Source organism: Ambystoma mexicanum, chromosome 7q, assembly GCF_040938575.1.
Source record: "Ambystoma mexicanum isolate Mex_15411 chromosome 7q, UKY_AmexF1_1, whole genome shotgun sequence".
NCBI classification, from domain to species: Eukaryota; Metazoa; Chordata; class Amphibia; order Caudata; family Ambystomatidae; genus Ambystoma; species Ambystoma mexicanum.
This window is the reverse complement of record NC_090941.1, coordinates 1,091,411,014-1,091,435,026: the sequence shown is the minus strand read 5'-3', so window position 1 is coordinate 1,091,435,026 and position 24,013 is coordinate 1,091,411,014. Positions and strand designations below refer to the sequence as shown.

At 46.5% G+C, this 24,013-nt stretch overlaps 1 protein-coding gene across 1 annotated transcript in view; it reads right to left on the bottom strand.

Moving 5' to 3' along the window:
* Window positions 1-24,013, bottom strand: part of LOC138528195 (transient receptor potential cation channel subfamily M member 2-like) — a 679,103-nt gene that overhangs the window by 4,822 nt on the left and 650,268 nt on the right. The window contains exons 30-31 of the mRNA XM_069639648.1: window positions 10,622-10,727; window positions 9,442-9,543 (exon numbers count right to left, since the gene is read on the bottom strand). Of these exons, the coding sequence (XP_069495749.1) occupies window positions 9,442-9,543; window positions 10,622-10,727 (208 nt within the window). The remainder of the gene's footprint in view (window positions 1-9,441; window positions 9,544-10,621; window positions 10,728-24,013) is intronic.

The window sequence follows — 24,013 nt, the reverse complement described above, 5'->3', positions numbered from 1 at the left end:
ACATGTCTCAATACTATGGTCAGCCGAGTTCACGCCATTATCGACAATCACTTACACGTGACTTCAATTACACTTCCCCATATGGATAAAAGGCGGAGCACAAGAGCACACTTTGAGCAAAGCAAAGCACACAAAGGTACAGCAGTTTAGTTTTGAGTCGGCAGCTGGACGAGAGGAGAAAGACGGCAAGGCACGAGAGGTTTGTGAGGGCAAACCCCTTGACTTTTTTGGCAGGAAACCGTTACTTTCAAGAAACCTTCAAGGCAGAAAGCATAAAACCAGGAAACCAGGCTGAATAATCCTCCATTGTGTGTCATAGATATCGAGGGCCCTCCTGTGTAACTGACCAAGGTGGGGAGGAGCTGCAGACACCGTTGTATTGTCCTTGGCTCCAAGAAGAAAGAAACGACAGAGGACAACACAGCTGGTTAGTTGGGGAGACCAATACCAGACCGGTCTGTGTTGAACTCATGGTTGCAAGCAGCAACATTATAAAGCAAACTTTGTTAAATGCGTGTGATGAAAGGCACGAGTACAGCTACATTGCTGGTGACTATATGACCTTAAGAAAGAAGGATACAATGCGGTTGATAGTGGGCTCCCTGACAAAGGAAAGGAACTTTGATGTTTGTTTGTTACATCATACCCTCTGCAATAAGAGACTGTCATTGTGAGAGGGACTTTGGCAGAAGGCCCTGATGCATATGTGTTGAACTGTTACTTCCTGGTCAAGAAGCCAGAGTGTGTGTGAAGCCTGCACATGCCGGCCTGGCCCCCTGCTGAAAACGTGGGGAAGGGAAGCCAACTGCTCAACTATGCTGACATATAATTTCTTGAACACTTTTCTTTTGCATACATTGTTATCCCACACCATTCTGTGTTTAGAAGTAAGGATTGGCAATAGGTTTATTAGTATGGGCCCTTTTATTTTGACAGACTCCAGTAGGACTGCGTTATTATTGTTTGATGGTCGTAGCTTGCTCACATCTTCAGATTTAGGTTTAGATACGCATTCAGCCAACCCATTTAAAGTTCAATAAACACCCTTGAACTGTGATCACTTGTGTCTGTCGTCACTGTTTGATACCATGCCTTCCTTACAGGTCCCAGACCCTTCTCTGGTGGCCAGTGGTTTCCTCGTTAACACTGCGCCAAGGAAGATTTCCTCTGATACTCTCGTTCTCATAGTTGGGGCCCCATAACCTTCTCTGGTGGCCAGTGGTTTGCTCGTTACCACTGCATTGAGGAAGATTTCCTCAAATGCTCTCTTTCTCACTGTTGTAGTTCAGACCATTCTCTGGTGGCCAGTGGTTTCTTTGTTACCATTGCGCCGAGGAAGATTTCCTCTGACAATCTTTCTCACTCTTGGGGTCCCAGACTCTTCATCATTATTCCCATAAACGTCTTCGCTAATACTGGGCCGGGGGAAAGCCACCTTAACCTCTGCATCTACCCCTAACTCCTGTCCGGTTCAAGTGTACCTCCCCTTACCTCTTATGGGGCTCTGGTATGTTGCCGGGACTTCCTGGAACCAGGGCACACTTCTCCAGCTCTGTGCAATTCTCTCCACTGCACTCGTGGCTTCAATGCGTCTTCCTGGCTTCGGGATTTAGTCTGCCTCAACTTGGCAGGCAGAGTTCTTTGGCATACTCTTGCCACTCTCTGCTTTTCCCCAGCTGTTGGTCGGCTTTTGAATCTCCCACACTGGAGAATTCGTACGTCAGCTGCTTTCCCCAACAAGACTGGATACTGCTGTACCTGCCACCACTGTGCTTCTCATTACACCTGCGTTTGGCCCCGTGGCCGGGCTTGACACGTCTAACGGTCCTTTGTTCCTCTTCATACATTGCATCCATTTCTTCTAATGCAGATTGCACAAGTCCTTCACTTTTACTGATCTGATCCTCATGACTCCATGGGGCCATCTTGTAACAGTGTCATTACAGTCAATGTTCTTTATGTCTCCTGTGTTCTGCCTTGTCCTAGTGCTTTTGGCTGTAGGCCCTATGTTACAACCATAAATGGGTTTGCTTTCAATGAAGTGGCTCTGGACATTACGGAGTGCTAAGGAATGTCAGGGAGTAACAGCATTCATTGGCCTGTACCCCAGGTGATCATCCTTACCAGAGGAGGAATCAGAAGTCCTCCTGCATTAAAGCACCCCTAGGGAGACTATTGGGTAGCGGCCATACCTCCCTAGCCTCATGAAAAGGGGCTCCCCCTCGGGAGAAGTAACAACGCCTTGTGAATCGTCACAGGTTGCATAGCTGTAGTTGAGTAGAGTCCAAGCTACGTATCTATAACAAGTTAGTGGCTTTATAGGAAGTATGGCGTATCATTGCTTCAAAACCCCTACCGAGAGAGTGGGGCAGGATTATCATCCAGCTTCAGAGGTTGGGTTTACCTACCTGTGCAAGTACTGCTGCGGGAGGTGCACCTTCAGCTCCAGAGTCGGAGATCCCAAGCAAGATGTCCTGTGGCCTAAACAACCACCAGAGAAGGTCTGATGACAAGGTCGAACATAGGAGTTGTGATTGATTCCCCTGCATGTGCCGGGAGTAGGGATGTATGTGCGGGTTATTGAAGCTGGATGCCAGCATCTGCCATGAAGAACATGGGGGAGAGGTCCTCCAGATCACACCATTATGCTCCATGTCCAAGGCATGGGAATATCATCAGTGGTGCACCCTTCGTGCCACCCCAAGTTATGTAGGAGTCACTTTCCCCCTGACCCTGCCAGATAAGGTCCTCAAGTGGAGCCACAGAAAGGGAGAAAGACATTAGAGATTCTTACAGTAATGTGCAACCCCCTTCAGCAGCAGGCTGGATGTGCCCAGGCACGTGTGTATGCTGCCTTTTGCTCTGCACATTAATGACCAGAATTTGGTGTCAGGGACCTGGCTACTCCTGAGTGCAAACTTACCAGGTCCCTGCCATCAATTTGTGATTTTATATAAAATGAGCTCCCAAATAGGTGGGAAGAAGGAGAGAGAGAAAGGAGGTTATTAACCAACTATCCCTATATTTGCCTTATTTAATGTCATCAGCCATTGTATTTTCATTATACCTGTGTATAAAAAAGGGCAGTGGACCAATCCCAAACATGATAGAATCTTAGCTATGCTGGATGTGTCAGCTAAGATCTTTGCATAGGTACTTTAAATTGAGTTAAATCATTGGGCTTCGGATGCAAACATTATACCCTTCAATCAGATGGGAGTTCAGAAGGGCGCTGACATTCATGCTAATGTCTTAGCTCTGGTATCTACGGTCGGATTTCCGTGGAAGGTTCAACAGCAGCCCATTTATGCAGCCTATATCGTTTATAGTGCTGCTTTTGACACGGTACAGCGTGAGGTCGCATGGGAAAGGTTAGCTAAATGGCTGGGCAACTTAAAATGATTATTACCCTCCACTCTGACACTAGTGTTAATGTGAGGTTATCCCTCACTGAAGCGGTCACTAATCTGAAGCACTCATTTCATGGATTGATGCAGGGTTGTGTTCTTGCCCTCACCCTATTTAATCTTCACCTTTTCGACCTGTCTAGTGAGTTGCTTTCTACTTAAGCCTTCCAACATAGATTGGGAAACATGAACATTCTAAATCTTGGGTATGCTAATGACCTGGTTCTCTTAGATTGCACTCCTAAAGGTCTCCAGCAGCAGCTCAAGATCCTGAATTCTTATTCATGTAAGAATTAATGATCTATTTATGTTCATAAAACAAAGATTATGGTGTTCCATCCTGGCCAACCTAAATCAACTAAAAGGTTCTGCTGGAAGATTGGCTGCTATCCTTTAGATATGGTTACTCAATATGACTACTCAGGAGTCACTATTGATAACAAGCTTACTTGGCAAACCCAGCTGAACAAAATTGGTATTAAAATGTGCCAGCAGCTTGGAGCCATTTTGGCATTCTCTTGGAAGCACTGCAGCTATTCCTTCAATTATATTTTCTCAGTATATAAAACTAAAATCCCTCCTGTCCCGCTTCTTCAAGCAGAATTTGGGGACATAGACATGAAACTAGAGACCCAATGGGCCTCATTACAGCCATGGCTGTCCGGGAACAACGGTACCAGTAAGCATGCCGGTACCGTGGTTCCCGGACCACCATACTACGTGCTCTGCTCGCGGGTGCTATTTCACCCGCCAGGTTTTTCCTGGCGGGTGTAACGGCACCCAAGAGCAGAGCACGTCAGGTGCACCGGCACAACTCTGAATGTACCGGTGGATCCGACGTCCCCATCCCCATTCAGCCCTATGCGGCAGAATGGGGATGGGGACGCCCTTGATTCCGGCACCCAAAAATGGGCAATTACCGGGTCCGCCGAGCTCGGCATGACCCGGTTCTTGCCCATCCACGGGTGCCGGAAAAAATGTAACTCTTAATAAGGGCACGGCTACCGCCAGAGTTGTAATGAGGCCCACTGTCTCAAAACCAGCTCTAAATGCCCCAATAGCCTGCCGATTGAATTCCTACTTTTGGAATTTGGCCTCAATAGTATTGCTAGTTCCCTTAAGGTGCGTAGAGTAAATCTCAATTGGAATTCTTCTGATAATTCCCTTTACCACTACATTAGGACTGCTTTTGACACTGGAATAATTGGCTTGAGGAACACTACCCTGACTTTTATGCTTAGTGAAATCAGTGGTTTGTGTCAACGCACTAAAACCAACCCTCTCAGCATTACATACATTCGTTTTAAATTTAGTCAAAAATGAAATCTTGGCTGTTGATTCTAATCCAACCCTGATTTATTTGGCTAGCAGATCTTTGATCAGCGAGTACATTTTGCATGATATTTTGGGTATGAAAATTCCCTTATATATTTGTGAATATCTGGTTAATTGGATTCTACATGAATATTTGAGAATCAAATTTACCCTGGCCAATATCATGGAAATTTTGGGAGGGAGAGTGGGATTAAATGGGGATTGAAGACGCTGCAGATTATGTGGTAAGAATGTAATGGAGAGAGTAAAAAGCACCTTTTACATGACTGTGATCTTATCTTGCAATGAAGGAACTTTCTTCAAGTTTATGGCACACCTTCGTATCCAGTCAATACCCTGGAAACAATTTGCGACAGTTTCCTTTGCGTAAATTACATTACGTTGACATACTGAATGGCAAAAATGTGCTGATAATTCTATTTTAGACATTTTTTTTTAAAGCATTTGTTTATCCAATTTTTCAAAAACAAATGTGACTAATTCAACAAACAAAAAGTAAAAGCATATGTAAATAGAGACAAAGGTAAATGCAATTGAGGGTATAGGCTTATAAGACAACAATGAACCAGCAGGGTAACTAGCGATCAGGTCAGAAGATGTCCATGTAAACTCTGACACTTAGTACTGAAATCAGGAAACATCATCTCCTCAACCTTACAGCCCAGCCCCTGGTTCGCCCCCAGCCTCAGCAATGAAACAGGTGAGGACTAAATCAGGGAAAAGTGTTTAAGCAGCTGTGGATTAATCGAACGAAGAGGATACCCATTGTAAAACACATGGAAAGGAAGCCAAACCCCAATGTGGATAGCCATACAACCCCGAGTAGTGGTGCAAATCTTTTCTGATGAGGCTATTTCACAGATTTTGTACTACCAGATATTTATGTGTGGATCCTCCTTCAATTTCCAGCACATGACCAATGTAATCCGGGCCACCCATAATAGGTGGCTAATCAATGACACCTTGTGCACATGCATGGGGTAGACAGCCTCTACCGTTTCACTCAACAAAACCACCAAGAGGCCCATTGGCAACTGTAACCAAATTATATCCTTTATCTAAGCCACAATTTCCTTCCAGAATACTGGTCCACCAGAGGTGTTAAAAAGTCTCCCTCCAACCCATAATCTTTCTGGCACAGCGGAGAAATGGAACCATTGACCCTATTCAGACGGGACAGCTACATGTACCACCGAGTATGTGTTATCTTTGTTTGTCACACATCGAGATACCGCTGCGGCCCTTGCACAGGTTCTGCCCCAGGACTCGTCAGAAATTGGCTGCACCAAATCCCTCTCCCACTGCGACACATTTGAAAGCTGCATCGCCGGCCGGGTCTGATATGTCTAATAATATATAGAATCTAGTTTTTTTTGTGAGCCACCCTCCCATAGTGTGAGCCCCAATTCAGTGGGTGCCCGTGTTCCAGCCCTGCACACCGTGGCACTAGCCGCCCAGTGCCTGAGTTGGCAATACCTAAACCGCTAAGACTCAGAGACCCCAAACTCTTTACACTCTTCAAATGCCAATAAAGTGTCCCCGTGATACAGCTACCTCAGTCGTCAGTCGTCCCCCACACCAAGCACCAAAGGCCCCATCCACCAAGTTTAGCGTAAAATCTGAAGACTGGCGACAGTGGGCCCATACTCCCAGGGAACCCTCCATAGCCTTATAGCCTTATCCCAGTAATAGAGCAAAGCCGACGAGGAGGGAAGGAGAGTACCTGTACTGCACGACCCAAGTGCGGTAAATCCCATAGGGATTGTGCAGAAAATGATTGCTCAATATCCACCCAATCGGCCCCATCCACATCCCCCTGCCACTCCAACAGGTGCGATAAATTGGCTGCCATGACAGTGATAAAGAACCGGAAGGCCCAGGCCTCCGCCCTATTTGTCAGCATGGAGTACCTGTCTAACCACGCGCAGCTTACAATCCAACCACACAAATTTCATCATCTTCTGATGGAGGGATTGAATAGCGGCGGTAAGGATCGGACTCGGCAAAGCCATCAGAGAATAGAAAGTATGGGGACGATATACATTTTTTTCTGCTGTGATCCGACCCATCCGGGAGATCTCCTGGTTACCTCACCGTAAAATGTCCTCAGCCAGATCTTTAAGCAAGGAGGGGATATTAGCCTGGTACAAGCCCCCACAGGTAGGCATTAACCTAACCCCCAGCTAGTCTAACTGGACATCACTCCAAGTGTAAGAAAATTTGCTTTGAATCCCGGCGATTTCAACCGGGGACTCTGAGACATTTTGTCCCTTAGATTTGCTTAGATTCACACGAAAACCTGAGGCTTGTTCAAACTGGTGTAGTTCCAACATCAACGCTGACAATGATGAGCGAGTATGCAACATCATCGCAAAACATCATCTGCGTACAAGGCACCCTTATGGTCCATCCATTCAATCGGATACCGCTAATTCCCAGGTTGTTTCTAATTCAGGTCTCCAGGGATTCCATCACAAGGGCAAAATTGAGGGGTATAGGGGGCATTCCTGCTGCATTCTTCTAGAGATTGGTGTATAATGACAGTATAACCCATTAAGGTATATCCTCGTTTTCGGAAATTTGTAACAAGCTAAGACTCTGGCAATACATTGGGGCCAAACCGAAACATCTGGAGCGTTGCCTGAATAAAGCCCCAATCAATACAGTCAAAAGTGATATTAGCGTCAAGTGCCAATATTGTCATTGGCATTCCCCCCAATGTCCTGCCTCCACAACATCTATAGCTCACCTAATGTGATCATGCATGCTACGACCCACAATAAATCCTGTTTGATCCTGGTGAATCAAAGACGATAAAACCCCCATCACCCGAGAGGCCAATACTTTGAAATATATCTTGGCGTCCGTGTTGAAGAGGGAAATTGGGTGATAGGAATCACACATTGTAGAATCTTTGCTTGGCTTTAAAATCAAGGGCAGCAAAGAGTCACCCATTGTGTCTGACACAGCTCGTGTTCAAAAAGGAATTAAAAAGTACCTGCAAGGGAGCTAACAACTGGGCCTTGAAGGTTTTGTAGAACAATGGAGTGAATCCATCAGGCCCCTGGGCCTTCTGAGTAAGGAGCAAACTGATAGCCTTGTCAGTTTCCTACACCATAATAGGGAGCTCCAACTAGTCACAGACCCCTGGGAAAGCCCGGGAAGGTCAGTGAACGCCAGGTAAGAATCCAGCTCACCCAAGGCCAGACTCTACAAGGTCATCTTGTGCTTGTGGAATGCTGAAAACACCTTGAGTTTCCCATCTTCTGTGAACTGTAAAGTTCCAGAGGAGTCCCTAATGCCTGCAACATGGGTCCTGGATCTCAACTTCCTCAACTAGTACACCAACAGCTTATTGGCCTTATTAACGTGTACATAGTAATACTACTTCATGTGCAGTAGGGACGTGGCGGTGCAGTTGCCATCAGTGCCTCCAAACTAGATCTAGCCAACCTCAATCCCTGAGATTTTGACTGGGTGTGAGCCTTTTCCCGATGGCGAACCCCGGCCTCCAGGTGCTGTCTATTCTGCTTCTTAGATCTAAAGTAGGACATGGACCTCCCAATCTCACCAGCGATGTCAGAGGTCCATTGCTGCACCCCCAGGCGCCCTGAACAGGGGGGGAGAGGAAGGAGAGGGATCCATGCAGCGCTCCTCACCAAGCGCTTGCGAGAAGGGAGCCCCCAGCATCCATCCAGAGTGCCACACCCCCAGTGAATCTGCTTCCAATGGAGCCGTCTGCCGCTTCCTGTGACTCCAGGGGAGCTCCAGTGCTGTGCTGTACTAAATCCGGCGTGTGTGGAGCAGTTGCGGGCCCCACGTTGCCCAAGGTCCAATGCCATCTTTCTCCTGGCCAAGGCCCCATTTTAGACCTTTTGATCATGTAATTGTGTATGACTGTATGATTTTGTTTGACTGTGTTATTGTATAAGTATAAATTCATTGGCTAAATTATAATAAAATAAGTAAATAAATGCATTGATAAAATATGTGCAGTGAACATTCTGTAATGAATTTCCTGGATGCTGGACAGCCAGTGGTGGTTGGAACATGTGCCCTTTTTCCTGACCTCACCTTGTTTTTGCTAATTGCAAGCCATTACAGGATGTAGTAGCATTGCTATGGTTCATAAGTACTTCTGTCCAGTATTTACTGGTATCGCACGAAAATACCATATATAAAAAACTGAATGGTTCAAATGATCGGATTTTGGCTGTATCAGCCGAAAATGCCGAATATTTTAACCATTCGGTTTTCATCATAGCGAACAAGGGAAGTAGGTGTTGCAGGGGTATCCCCCACATCCAAAACAAAGCTTTGGTGGAAAAAAAGAAAAGAAAAGGACCCTGCAGCGCCGGTTCCCATCCACGGAAGTGAAGGGAACTCGCGTTGCAAGGACTCAGTGGCACGCATCGAAGTGTGCCACCAAAAGGTAAGTAAGGGGGCGGGGGTAGCGGGGTATAGAAAGGCAATGTAGTATAGGGTGCTTATTTCGAATACCAACATTTAGAATGGAAGATTTCCGTCTTCGTAATGTTCATATTCGAAATAATCACGTACATCCATTCTGTCCCAGCTCATTGTAAATGTGTGTCGGGCTATCATGTCCCCCTGCCAGTCTCACTTCTTCAGGCCAATCATACACATTCCTCTGTTGGTGCCAGAACCTCACAGTTCTTTGATGAATATGCAAACCCACCTCTGTGCCCTGGACCTGCATGGCCTCAAACTGATGCCAGAATTCCTCTTTCAGAATCTCCTTCAGTTTGGAAGGTAACTTCTCCCCTGGTGCCAAGGTTCCCTAGAATTAAACCAGAAATTAAATGAGTTAGAACTTCTCATGAGGTGCCGGGCCCATATACTGCTAGACTACTTTAAGAAAGATTTCAATCCAGCCGTGGCCGGAGGGTATGTGCCATGGCACTGCCATCCAGCGTACGTGATTCCAAATCACCGCCCTGCTCAAGCACTAGGGACCACAAGTGTAGATCCGCGCAAGCTGAGCAGTCCCTGAGAGCAGTGAAATGATATGAAGTGTGGCAGCTGTGATAGCCAATGACTGGGCTCATAACAAGTGTGCCAAGCTGGAAAAAATGCCAGTAATTCCAGCTTTGGCATTTTCTCTGGACGGCACACTTTAAGTTTGCCAGTGGTGGCCACGGATCTCCCGGCAGGCCTGGCCTGCCAGTAGATCAGGCCCCTACCAACAAAGAAATGCCGCAATTAACGGCACCAGTAATACCTATGAGACGCCATGGGAATGGGAAGTTGCCGGCACTCTGCCGCCCGTAATATCCCAGTAATATCAGGATATCAGGCGGCGGAGACAGTAAGGGCAATTTTCCAGTATCCCGCCAGAATTACCGACAGGATACCGGGAAACTCTTAATGAGGCCCTTCTCTGGAGCTGTACAGGGAAAGCAGTTCTGATAGTCTTCTTTCTGGCCAGAGTCCTTGCAAAATAAGGGACAAGAATGGAGATAAATGGTGCAGAAAAGGGAGGCTACCCTGGTATTACACTCCAATTGTGTTACGAAGCAACTGCTTTCACAGTTGTATCATGAAACTATAATACATAAGTACACAAATGCACAGACTCTCTAGGACTTGGGCAAGTTGACACAAGCACAATGAGAATCTGATTAAGAGGTTTACTGGGATTCATTTGAAGTTGTAAAGAAAGGCCACAATCTCCGTTTGGTTGCTGCATGGAATGTGCACCAGAAATGCAACACCAACCGGCCTTCTCAGCAGAGAGAATGACATTCTAAATTCCATCTGATTCTCATCTGAGTGCCTTGGCTTGAAGGTGTTCTAGAGAGCGGCCTAGTGAAATCCCTCCAGTAGCCCCTCCCCCCCATTTCCCTGGTTTATCTTACCCCTGGAAGAGCCCAGTGTTCTGATGTGACCGGTTTCACTGCCAGGATTTCCAGCATCTTCTTAGAATTCTTTCTACTAATCGATCCATTTATATTTCTCCTCCAGCTGTGAAGAGATAACATATAATCAGACTGTATTAATGGCTGTGTCTGTTCCAATAAAGTGAGCCTCTGCTGCCTACTGCCCTATAGACCTGCATTACAGCAGATGGTACGTACACATGTCCTGCTTTTCAGTTTATTCAAAGCATGTGAATCTATGAAAGATCCAGTGCTGGAGAAGACTGCAGGTCTCCAGCATTGGTACCTTATATAGAATCACATGGAAACCACCCCCCATCCCCTCTGGAGAATCCACTGGTTCGTAGCTGGTACTTCAGCCGGCTAGAATCTAAATACAGCTTGAAGGGTTGGGGCTGAGAACTCAACGTCCTGTTGGCTGAGAGAGAAATAACATAAAACAAGGTGGATGAGCAGCAGTAGACACTGCTTTTTTGCTTTAACATAGTACTGAAGATTACCAGCCTGACATGGGGAACTATTCAAAGCATGTGAATCTATGAGAGCCAGTGCAAAAGAAGGGGGCTGTTTCTGAGAACCCTCGATGAATATCTTCCGTTTAGAAAAGCGTTGAAAACCCATCTTTTCCAAATTAACTTTCTCCTTCCCTGTTAGAGCGTGAAGCAATGTCTGTCCTGAGTTGCTCCTGTTTTTTCGTTATCGCCTAGGTGCCTTCTGACCTTAGTTCGCACTCTACACATTTTCAAATAACAATACTTGCATCGATGTCACTTTACCTGTATGAGGTCAACCTACCTGACCTGGAACATCGTGAGTCACTTCCTGCTAAACTGGGTAAATAAAACACACAATCGATGTCTATGCTACGTGGAAAATGTTATACTTCTTGATACCACCGAAATAGGGCTAGAAACGATCTCCAAACAAATGGCCAAAAGTCACACATCACATGCTATGAAAATGGCAACATGGAAATTGTTCCTGGGAGGAGTTTCGAATGGATTGTGTCCTCCAACGTATTCCTCATCTTTGACATGTACTGTCCAGCTTCAGCTGCATCGGAAAACCTTTTCAGCAGAGGGTGCCGTGCGTCAGCGGCATCGAGTCGATGTCCCTCGAAGGTCACCGTCGAGGGTGACGTCATTGGGGATGATATATAGCACGCGCGGGCGCCGGTTGGGCTCAGTTCCGTTTTTCCGTGACAGCATTAGCTTTTGGTGCGCCTCATTGTTCTTCACATTTCTTTAGAGAAATTCTTTGATTTCGATCGTCATGTCTTCATCTTCGATGCCATCTACGCCGAAGACCGGCTTCAAAAACTGCGGGTCCAAGATGTCTCTCACCGACCCGCATTGTGTCTGCCTATGGTGCCTCAGGGAGGCTAACGACTCGTCTAATTGTGTAAAGTGTCAATCCATGACAGGAAAGTCCTTGAGGGTGGAGCAGAAAGGGAAACTCCAGGTAGGAAGAATATCCAAGTCCCCTAAACACCGACCTGCTAAGCCTTCAACCGACGAGTCGGGAGGAGACTTTCCTCGAAGGAAGAGGTCTAAGCACTCCAGATCTAGGAGTGGCTCCCACCACTCATCGTCTTCCTCGAAGAAGTTGAAGAGAAGGCACCGGAGGTCGTCTTCATCGACTTCTTCGTCCGACGCCTCACCCGAAAGGGTCACCTGTCCCACCAGAAAATCTACCCCAGCAGAATGGGAAGCTTTCCGAAAGGAAATGTTCAAAGTTTTTGTGAAAGGTCAAGTCCCTACTGTGCCTTTAGAGCAAGCCGTCAAGGAGAGGACTCGCCCAAAATCCTGTGTGCCCTCGAGCTCGGGAAATCGACATGATAAACATTGGGAGCCATTGAGGCCCTCTTCCGATGTCAAGCACAGGGAAAAGTCGAGGTCATCGACGCCTTCAAGACCTTCGATGCCAGCAGTGTCTTCGACACCTGCTAGGCCCTTGACAACGAAGGTGTCCTCGACACCAGCCGGGCTCTCGACGTTGAACAAGAAGATTTCAAAGCCTTCAAAGCCAACTGCACCACATACGCACTACGGTAAGCCTTGGGGCATTATCTTGCATCTGCAGAAGGGTAACTATAAAATTTGCAAATTTGAAATTTGCCATCCACTGGCCACTTAACTATAAAGGGCTACCCTGTAACCATTTCTGCGCTTCTGTGAATTGTGCAGATTTGACTTCGCCATTACCGTGTAGCTTATACAAACCCAATGCACTCCACCATGGCTGCTCTGCGTCACTAGGGTGCTCTTCACCAAACCAACCCATACATAGCTGCTTAAGCTAACCAATGACTTGGGCAGCCTGCAAGTTTATACGGTTGCTGCATTCCAGATACACATTGCCCACCTACTAGTCACATGCTACACCTGATGTACCCTATGTCACCATATATTCACTGTTAAATTTAGTAATACTTCCAATTATCCTATGTTTGTTATCCCATGATTCTACACACGCCTAATTGCATTGCTGCTGCTAATGCCTCTGCCCCTGCTTCTGCCTTTGCTGCCTGCACTGTGCCTATGCTATCTGAAATGTAATCTTTATAGACCATCGTCCTCATGCTTCTTGAACCTTAGTCACTGCAGCCCTTGTGCCTATGCTGAGCCCTGCTCACTGCGCCATTGTTTCACTTAATCACTGTAGCCTATTGCGCCTTTGCTAAACTTTGCCTACCGTGTCCTGCTTAATCCAGTCACTGCAGTCTACTGTGCACATGCTGAATCCTGCCTACCGTGTCTCTGTGTAACTTAGTCTTTGTAACCCATTGAGCTTTTGCTATCTGAACTTTAGTCACTGCAACCTATTTTGCCTATGCTGAACTTTGCCCACTGTGCCATTGTGTAACTTCGTTTCTGCAGCCCACTGTGCTTATGCTACTTGAACCCTAGTCATTGAAGCCTACTGTGCCCTTCCTACTTTGCCCATTGTGCCCTTGTATAAATTTAGCCCATCCTACTCGAAGCATTGCCTGAAAACCTGCCTGACCTTTGCTACACTAGTAAATCGCATCTAGACTGCCTAAGAACCTGTTATATTTGGACTATCCTAGTATACGGTATCCAGATTGCCTGAGAATTTGTTGATTTCCACTACAATAGTAACATTGCATTTAGATTGCCGAAGAACCTGCAACAATTGGACCATTTTAGCAAATTGTATCTAGATTGCCGAGAACCTGACTATCTTAGCCATAATAGCAAAATTGTATTTAGACTGCCTAAGAAATAGCTTCATTTGGACTTTTATCAAACCGTATCTAGACTGCCTGAAATCTTTGCTTGATCAAATTTCGTAGCTGGTCCTGACTGTTCTTAGTGGCAGCTTTGCATAATGTCAAGCTTACTTAAAATCTACTGCATATTGGCCATGTCTACATTCCATGTCTCTAGTAACCAGCAATGCCACATCGAAGTCCCCCCACGTGAGCTAGCACTCGCCCCCGCTTCCTACCGATCTTATCCAATGCATTTAATAACTCCGCCCTCACTTGCTAAAGCACCATGCTGCACTAGGACCATTAGCCTATGCTTCTCAGCCCAGCTCGACCAATGATAGAAATAACAAACTACGAGCCAGAGTCAACAAACTACACAAGCCGCCTAGAAGACTTCTCCCTGTTATAAAACGGGATATGAAAGGCCAACACATTACGGAATGTAGTGTTCCTAATTTCCCCCCTGCCCCACCAGCCACTACGAACTCCCTAACCCTTAAACCTAAGCTTAAGTCTAATGCTAAAAGTATACCAAAAACCACACAAATCAAAGTGGAATCGGAAGTGCATTCCTACAAAGGAGCGCTCCTTAATGTAAGATCTCTAGCTGCCCATGCCCTTGATCTAGCTGACCTAATCACAGAAACCAATTTGGACTTCATTGCTATAACCGAGACATGGCTACATAATGCGGCAGGGTCGTCACTCATGTTGGCCAGCCCTGACGGTTATACTATATTTAGGCAAGACCGAGAGGGCTCCCACGGAGGTGGGATTGCCATCATATCCAAAATTAACCTATCACTAAGGGTAGCCCCTATCCAAACCTTGCAATCTTGTGAAGCTCTTACAGCCAAAATCCCTATAAACAATACCCAATCTCTAATCATATACCTAATTTACAGACCACCGGGCCCACTAGGAACCTTTGAGGAGGATCTGCACAGCCTACTAACCAGCAATGTTAAAACTACCTCACAACTGTTCGTACTAGGGGACTTTAACTTAGGTTTTAATGACCAAGCAGATGCGCACGCATCAACCATTGCCAATACTCTCAACTCACTAGGACTATCCAAAAAGGTCAATAATCCTACCCACTTGAAGGGTAGAATATTAGAATGGGTTGCTGATTCCAACTGTACAGCCGCCATCTCCTCCATCACGCCTTTATCCTGGACCGACCACTCACTGGTGTCCTTTAATCTCCTAAACACCAGACCTTCCACCTCAGCCCCACCTACGGCTCCATCCTACCTAACCAGAAATAAAAAGAACATGACAGTGGATAACATTATTCCTGCTATCCTCCCTACCCTAAATGCACTGCCAGATAACCTAGACCCCAGCAGACTAGTTCACGAATACAACAGTATCATGTGTAAGACCATGGACAAAATCGCCCCACTCAAATTGCGAACAAGCAAACCTAGGGCACACCTAAACAAATGGTTCACGCCGGAACTCAAGGCCTTACGCCTAACAAAGAGAAAATGTGAATCAACTTGGAAACTTTTCCCAACTGACAAGAATAGGGCTAACTTAACCTGTATTTCTCGCCATTATAAAAATGAAGTCTGCCTGGCAAAGCGAAACTCCTACAATGCTCGCATCGCCAACTCTAATTCAAGTATGAAGGAACTCTTTTCCATTCTAAAATAACTTGAGTCACCTATTGCCACACTAGACAACTGTACTAAGGATCAGACCTGGTGTGCAGATATCCAACATGCATTAGCAAATAAAATAAACACCCTCCAAAACAAAATCCAACTAAAAAAAGACTCACTAAACCTCCCTAACAAGTCTCCGCCTAATGTCATCCTCAACGGCCATACTAATAAATTCTCCTTCACTAAAACCCCTACAATAGAGTCAGAGAAAACTATCCTCTCCCTTAAACCTTCCAATTGTAAAGGCGATATCTGCCCAGCACAAATAATAAAAGACGCTGCCAGAGACTTATCACCTTTCATTTCCAAACGTATTAATGCCTCCTTTTCTACAGGTAGAAGAAGACTCTAGACCCTCTCATCCCTACCAACTATCGTCATATGACTATGGTACCATTTCTACTGAAGATATTGGACAAAGTTGCATACACACAAATTCAAAGGCACCTTGAAATACACAAATTATTGGGAGCTAGACAATCTGGCTTCCGACCCATTACATGGAACTGAAACAGCCCTCATTGACTTAAAGACCCTAATAGATGAACTGAGAGATCAAGGAAAGACAGCACTCCTCCTCTTACTTGATCTCTCAGCTGCATTTGATCTTGTGGACCACAAGGTCCTCTGCAGACATCTGGACACTGCTGCTCATTTCTTCAGCCAGGCTATCAGATGGATAGAATCATTTCTGAGTGAGAGAACCATGAGAGTGTTTTCCCTCGGCAGCAGCAGACCCCACACCAATCACATGTGGAGTCCCTCAGGGCTCCTGTGTCTCTCCAACATTATACAACATATTCACCAAACCCCTTTTCGATGATCTGGACCATCTAGGTATCACCTACACTAACTATGCAGATGATACACAGATTCTCCTCCTGCTTTCTGGGGATCACAGTAGGGACAGGGAGTTGGTGAATAGGGTGTACCTCATCATTCAGGCTTGGATGGCATCTCATGGTCTTTGCCTGAATGACGATAAGACAGAGCTGATCATTGTGGACACGCAGGCTAATATCAACAAATTAGGCATGGACTACTCCGCGTTCAGTATAGACGGCAATATCATTAAGGCCTCTAGAGAAGTAAAAACACTTGGTTTTTACCTTGATTCCACCATGTCATTCACCAAACAGGTCAATTCCTTAGCTTCCACCACAGCATATACCTGTAAACTAATAAGAGCAGACAAGCCCTTCCTATCCAACGATAGCTGTATGATCCTGGCGAGAGCCTTAATACTATTCCGACTTGAATACTGCTGTCATGATTCCTACCCCCCCGGGAGCACCAGGCCAGGCCCAGCACCCCCGGGAGCAGGCATCATGCCCCCGGGTAAAAGCCCAGCGGCCCCTTATAGGGGCTCTTTAGACTCTGTCCTGGAGCAGTTGGCGCCAGGCTCATGTTGGACATCAGTCCTGGCGCCATAGCCGCCAGGCTCATAAAGGAAGGTGTTTTGTGCACTTACCTGATGCAGACCATACTGCAAGATTCAGGCCTCCCTGAGACCTGAAAGGGACTATTTTTTCATTGGGACTATTTTGCCACTCGGGCGTGGGCAGGGAAGGATACTTACCTGGAACTACTTTGGGGGCTATTTAAGCCACGCCCAGACAGTAGCTCACGCTTCGCGTTGTTCTGCATCCAAGCAGCTGAACGCTCACCGTGTCTGCTCCTGCATCTGGTCTCCAGCCACGCCCGCCTCGATCCTAGAACACCTGTAAGGAAAGAAGAGAAGAGAAAGGTGAAAACCAAGAATTTTATCAAACTTCTTACCAGCATCCGGAACCTTCACGCCAGCGTTCCTGAGAAAAGACTTTCATTTAAAAGCACCGCGTTGCTCGCTGCAGCGCCGTGCTTCACTCACCTGTCCTCTGGAGTTCTTCTGGCTCCACCGCGACTGTCTGCACCGGTCGCCACATCTCTGCGCCTAGGGGAGAGAAGAAGAGACAAAAGGTGAGCAGAAGGAACATATGAGGAAAGCCTAATTTTCCGCCATAACACTTACCGGTCTTCTGTTGGTGGACCATTCCTCATTTCGGGTCGGCGCCGCTTCGTTGGCAGGTACCGCACCCCGGCCCCTAAGGGGAAAGGACAAAAGACATTACTGGAGGAATATAAAGACATTAAGAGGGATCGCCCCCATCGCTAACTCACCTGAGTTTACCATCGGCAATTCAATCCCTCAACGCATCGCCTTCATTCTGCACCTGAAATAAAGGACAGATCACAGGTTAGGAAGGCAACAGAAAAGGAGGCTCTACACTTGAACTTTTGTAATCTTCATACTTACGGCGTTCCGCTCGGAAAAGTCAAGTGGATTTTGCCATCGCCATTCTGAAAACCAGTGAAGTAACTGAACAAACACGCGCCCCTGCACCAGAAGCAGGATGGAGAGTTCATCCTTTCAAACCATAAGGTGAGCTTCAACCGGGGATTTCGGAGGAATTTAGAGAAGAACGAAAGGGGGAAGGGGGAGCAAGCACACTATTCTGCAGACTGTTAATCCCCTTTCTCATCTGCAGAAGGATATTCCTACGGGCCAGACAAGCAAGTTTTGAGGGTCCTGTTCAGTCGGTGTTCCGAGTTCTGCGCATCACGCTCGAAGAGGCCACAGCAACCCAGACTAGACCAGCGCCTCCGTGGGAGTCAGGTGAGCGTTACAGAACGCGAAGCCTTCCTACAAATTCCCACCCAGGCGCTATGGAAACTTCTGAGACTGATCAGTTGGCCCAACTACTGGGGGAATTACGGGCCGAAGTACACGCCGCTCGTCAAGAGACTAATGCTCTCAGGAAGGAAGTGATTGTATCAAAGGAAAGAACTGATGACCTGGCTAGACAGTTTTTGCAAGGTCAAGCTGGACACACTCCTCTACCCGGTTCCGGGGGGAACCCCGCTCCTGTGGTTCCCAGTAACCCTGTGTAAACATGCCGCTGGCCCCACCCGAACGCTTTGCTGGGGACCCCAAACGATTTGTCATATTCATGAATCAGTGTCGTCTGCACTTCCTATGCAGACCTGGGGCCTTCCCTAATGACCAGACCAAGGTAGCCTTTTTATTGTCATATCTCAGCGGCTGTGCTGCCGATTGGTCAGTTCCACTGGTTACTCAAGATGACCCGATTCTCCGTGATTTTCAAGGATTTCAAGCAAGCATGGAAAGGTTATTTGCTCAACACTCTCAGGGGCAGGCTCTGGATGACAAACTCCTATCCCTGCGACAGGGCAATCAGGACCTCCTATCCTACATTGCAACCTTTAATAGACTAATTGTGGAAACTGGGTGGCCAGAGGATAAAAGAATCACGTTATTTTATCGAGGTCTACGCGGAGAACTTAAAGATGTCCTGGCCCAAGTTGTTAATCCGCCCCTAGAATGCACAGAATATATAGACTTATTGGTCCAATTGGATCACATACTTCAAAACAGAAAAGCAGATCGGTCCAAGTTTGAGACCCGGGTGTTGGTCAAGACCCACGCTAACTCCAAGGGTGCTGATGTCTCTGAGCCTATGCAAATCGGAGGGGTTAAAGGACCTTTAACTCAAAAAGAACTTGAAAGAAGACGGCAGATGCAATTATGTCTTTATTGTGGGTCCTCTGGACACTTTCTACGAGATTGCCCGGCAAAACCCCCCAAGAAGGTGGTAGGAGCCGCTGTTAAAAACCATGAAGACTCTGTTTCGGGAAACGACCACGCCCGACAAGCGTAGGGGTCCGCTTGCTGAGCTTGAAAACTAACTCTCAGACCTCGCATTTCATTGTGCCAATGGTCCTCGTAGATCCGGAACAGCCTAAGCGGTTGCATGCAATAAAGGCATACATCGATAGTGGGGCTATAGGAAATTATGTGGATCGTGAATTGGTCTCTAGGATTAACCTCCCACTGCGTCCTAAAACCAGCAAAGATGTCATCACCACAGTCGATGGAACTGAAAATGACTCTGGACCGGTAACACATTCCACTGCCGAGGTGACACTCATAGGTCCGGATGGCCATCGGGAGGCAGTTGTGTTTGATGTAATCAAGGCGCCACAGTTTCAGGTTATTTGCGGAATCCCTTGGTTAGAGACACATAATCCTCGAATTGATTGGCGAGCGAAGAGAATAACCTTCCCGGATTGTGCACAAACCTGCTACCCAGAAAATCTGAAGATTAGTCTAGCGTCTGTAACCTCTGTCTCCATGCAACTACCTCCAGAATACCAAGACTTTCAGGACGTCTTCCAAAAGGAACAGGCCAACACGTTACCTCCCCACAGATCGTACCATTGCCAAATCGATCTGGTGCCCGGTGCACAACCCCCTTGTAGCAGGATTTATGCCCTTACTGAACCTGAGAATCTGCATTTGAGACAATATTTAGATCAATACCTAGCCAATGGTTTCATTCGCCCATCAAAGTCTCCGGCATCCTCGGCTTTGTTCTTCGTGCCCAAAAAAGAAGGCGACCTTAGAACTTGTATCGACTACCGCGCATTGAACCAGATAACTGTTAAAAACTGTTACCCTCTGACTCTGATCCCTGAACTCCTTGACCGGGTGAAGGACGCTTGCGTATACACCAAGTTAGATCTCCAGGGGGCTTATCATCTGGTGCGATTAAAAGAAGGTGACGAATGGAAAACGGCCTTCCGTACAAAATATGGATTATTCGAATACCAGGTGATGCCTTTCGGGTTGTGCAACGCGCCTGCTGCCTTCCAATTCTTCATGAACCATGTCCTTCGGGAACTCATCGATGTTTGTGTTGTCGTATATATCGATGACATTCTTGTGTACTCCTCTTCGGAATCTGATCAGAGAAAGCATGTCAGGGCCTTCCTTGAGAAATTAGGCCAGCACAAACTGTTTGCAAAGCTGGAAAAGTGCGTTTTCCATACCACCGAGGTTGAGTTTCTTGGATTCATCCTGACACCTAAAGGGGTCCGAATGGACTCACGAAAAGTGGATGCCATCCTCAAATGGCCATCACCTAGTTCGGTGAAAGGTGTCCAAAGCATGCTTGGTTTTGCTAATTTTTATCGCAGATTTATCCCGGAATTTTCACGTGTGGTACAACCCATCACTGCACTCTTGCGAAAAATTAAACGCTTTGAATGGACCGAGGAAGCCGAACAGGCCTTTCAGGAATTGAAAGCTAAATTCACGTCCGCACCTATTTTGAAGCACCCGCGTCCCGATCTCCCATATGTAGTCGGAACCGACACGTCCAGCTTAGCCATGGGAGCTGTCCTGTCTCAGAGAGACCCTGAAACCAACCAACTGCACCCCGTAGCATTTTGGTCCAGAAAGTTCTCGCCGCCTGAGGTAAATTATGCAATCACCGACAAGGAATTATTAGCCATTAAGTCCGCCTTTAAGGCTTGGCGGCATTATCTTCTTGGCGCCAGGCATACCATCACCGTGATCACTGATCACCGAAACTTACAATATTTAAAAACTGCCAAGGCTCAATCGTCACGTCAGCTCCGATGGGCTTTGTTCTTTGCTGAGTTCGATTTTGTAATCACTTACACTTTCACTCATTGGGACTATTTTGCCACTCGGGCGTGGCCAGGGAAGGATACTTACCTGGAACTACTTTGGGGGCTATTTAAGCCACGCCCAGACAGTAGCTGACGCTTCGCGTTGTTCTGCATCCAAGCAGCTGAACGCTCACCGTGTCTGCTCCTGCATCTGGTCTCCAGCCACGTCCGCCTCGATCCTAGAACACCTGTAAGGAAAGAAGAGAAGAGAAAGGTGAAAACCAAGAATTTTATCAAACTTCTTACCAGCATCCGGAACCTTGACGCCAGCGTTCCTGAGAAAAGACTTTCATTTAAAAGCACTGCGTTGCTCGCTGCAGCGCCGCGCTTCACTCACCTGTCCTCGGGAGTTCTTCTGGCTCCACCGCGACTGTCTGCACCGGTCGCCACATCTCTGCGCCTAGGGGAGAGAAGAAGAGACAAAAGGTGAGCAGAAGGAACATATGAGGAAAGCCTAATTTTCCGCCATAACACTTACCAGTCTTATGTTGGTGGACCATTCCTCATTTCGGGTCGCGCCGCTTCGTTGGCAGGTACCGCACCAAGGCTCCTAAGGGGAAAGGACAAAAGTCATTACTGGAGGAATATAAAGACATTAAGAGTGATCACCCCCATCGCTAACTCACCTGAGTTTACCATCGGCAATTCAATCCCTCAACGCATAGCCTTCATTCTGCATCTGAAATAAAGGACAGATCACAGGTTAGGAAGCCAACAGAAAAGGAGGCTCTACACTTGAACTTTTGTAATCTTCATACTTACGGCGTTCCGCTCGGAAAAGTCAAGTGGATTTTGCCAGCACCATTCTGAAAACCAGTGAAGTAACTGGACAAACACGCGCCCCTGCACCAGAAGCAGGATGGAGAGTTCATCCTTTCAAACCATAAGGTGAGCTTCAACCGGGGATTTTGGAGGAAGTTAGAGAAGAACGAAGGGGGAAAGGGGGGAGCAAGCACACTATTCTGCAGACTGTTAATCCCCTTTCTCATCTGCAGAAGGATATTCCTACGGGCCAGACAAGCAAGTTTTGAGGGTCCTGTTCAGTCGGTGTTCCGAGTTCTGCGCATCACGCTCAAAGAGGCCACAGCAACCCAGACTAGACCAGCGCCTCCGTGGCAGTCTGGTGAGCGTTACAACTGCAATGCCCTTTATAGCGGTGCCAATAAAGCCATCACCAAAAGGCTACAAATCTTACAAAACAATGCCCTAAGAGCTGCTCTTGGCATAAATAAAAAGGAGCATATTTCCTTTATCAGGCGCCAACATAAATGGCTCTCCACTGACAACAAAATACACTTAAAAATGATCTCTCTGACCCATAAAGCTCTCAATAATGCTGCACCTAGCTACTTAATGGATAAAATAAAAAGAAAAACTTCCAGCAGACCGACATGAACTACCAATTCTAATTGTCTGATAGTACCTAGATTTAAACTCGCCTTCCCTGTGATAGCTGCCAAATTGTGGAATGCTTTGCCACACAACCTGAGAGCAGACCAACCGTTCTCACACTTTAGAAGGAACTTTATCAAACACATTAACTCGAACAACTTGTAACTCACCGTTAGATACCCTGCAGCGTCAGCATAACTGGATTGTATATATGTATTATCAGAAATATATTAACAAGGTATATAACCACTACTTTGCATGTAAATGATTGTATCTTCTCGATTTAATTGCCTTTAACCACTGGTTTATACCTGAACCATTGTATAGTATGTATATTGTACATTTTTGCTTCATTGTAAATATCTGTAAAGTTGTAGATTCTTGATTCTTGTAACACTTAAGCTTTGCATATTCTTTCTGCTGCGCATTACAAATAAATAAACAAACAAACATACGCCAGTTGTCCAATTGAAACCCAGTGTCCCTCCTCTGTCCCTTTTTTGTCAAAGCCTGTTTCTTCCATTCCTGAAAAAGTTGTCACTCGCTTCCTAGAAGAGTTTTTCAAGTCACTGTCTTCAATTTATGAAGATGAGAGTTCAGAGGGGGAAGATGCCCCATTTGGGTTGCAGTATGGGACACCCAACTTTCCTGAGTGTCTAATTTCTGAAGAGTCCAGTATTAAAGACTTATACTACTTCTTACAGTATACAAGTGGAGTAGACACTTCACCAGAGCTGGAATTTGGGCGACCTGAGCCGGGCTGGACCTGAGCCGGGTGAAAATGCAGACGCTCCATATAGGCAACTCATGTCCAAAGTTGTTAAGTACATGGGATGGAGCAGACCACTACTCCCTTATGAACAGGATGACCTAACTGATATATTGGATAATGGTCCGCAGAAGGACCCTTCTTTGCCATTCCATGTGGCATTGCAAAGAAAGGTGGCTAAAAAGTGGGAAACACCGGAGACCAATCCGGCAGTTAATAAAAATCTGACAAACAAGTAGTGACCCTGACTACCTGTTGAAACACCCCACTCCGGAGAGTATGGTGGTGTAGGCAGCTACAACCACTTCAAAACAGACAGCGTACTCTACCATCGCTCCTGATAGGGACGACAAATGTGTAGATGGATGGACAAGAAAGGTATTTTCAGCAGGGAGCATGGCCTTGAAATCAGCCAACTCCACTTGTGCCCTGGCAACATTTTCGTACACTCTGTGGGATTGCATATCCATGGCGGCAGAGCATATTCCCGAAGGGGAAGAAAGGCTTCTTGGCTATAATTAAGGATGGCAAAGAGGCTAGTTGTGAATCCCTTCAGTCAGGATTGGATACTGCCGATAGTGTCAGCAGATCCATGGCTACAAGCACCGTAGTACGTAGACATGCGTTGTTGAAGAAGTCGGGTTTTGCACCAGATGTGCAATCTAGACTGCTCAAAATGCCTTTTGATGGGTCTCATCTTTTTGGCAGCAAGCCTGATGAGAGCCTTGAGAAGTTGCAGACCTACAAAGCGGCGGCCAAATATTTAG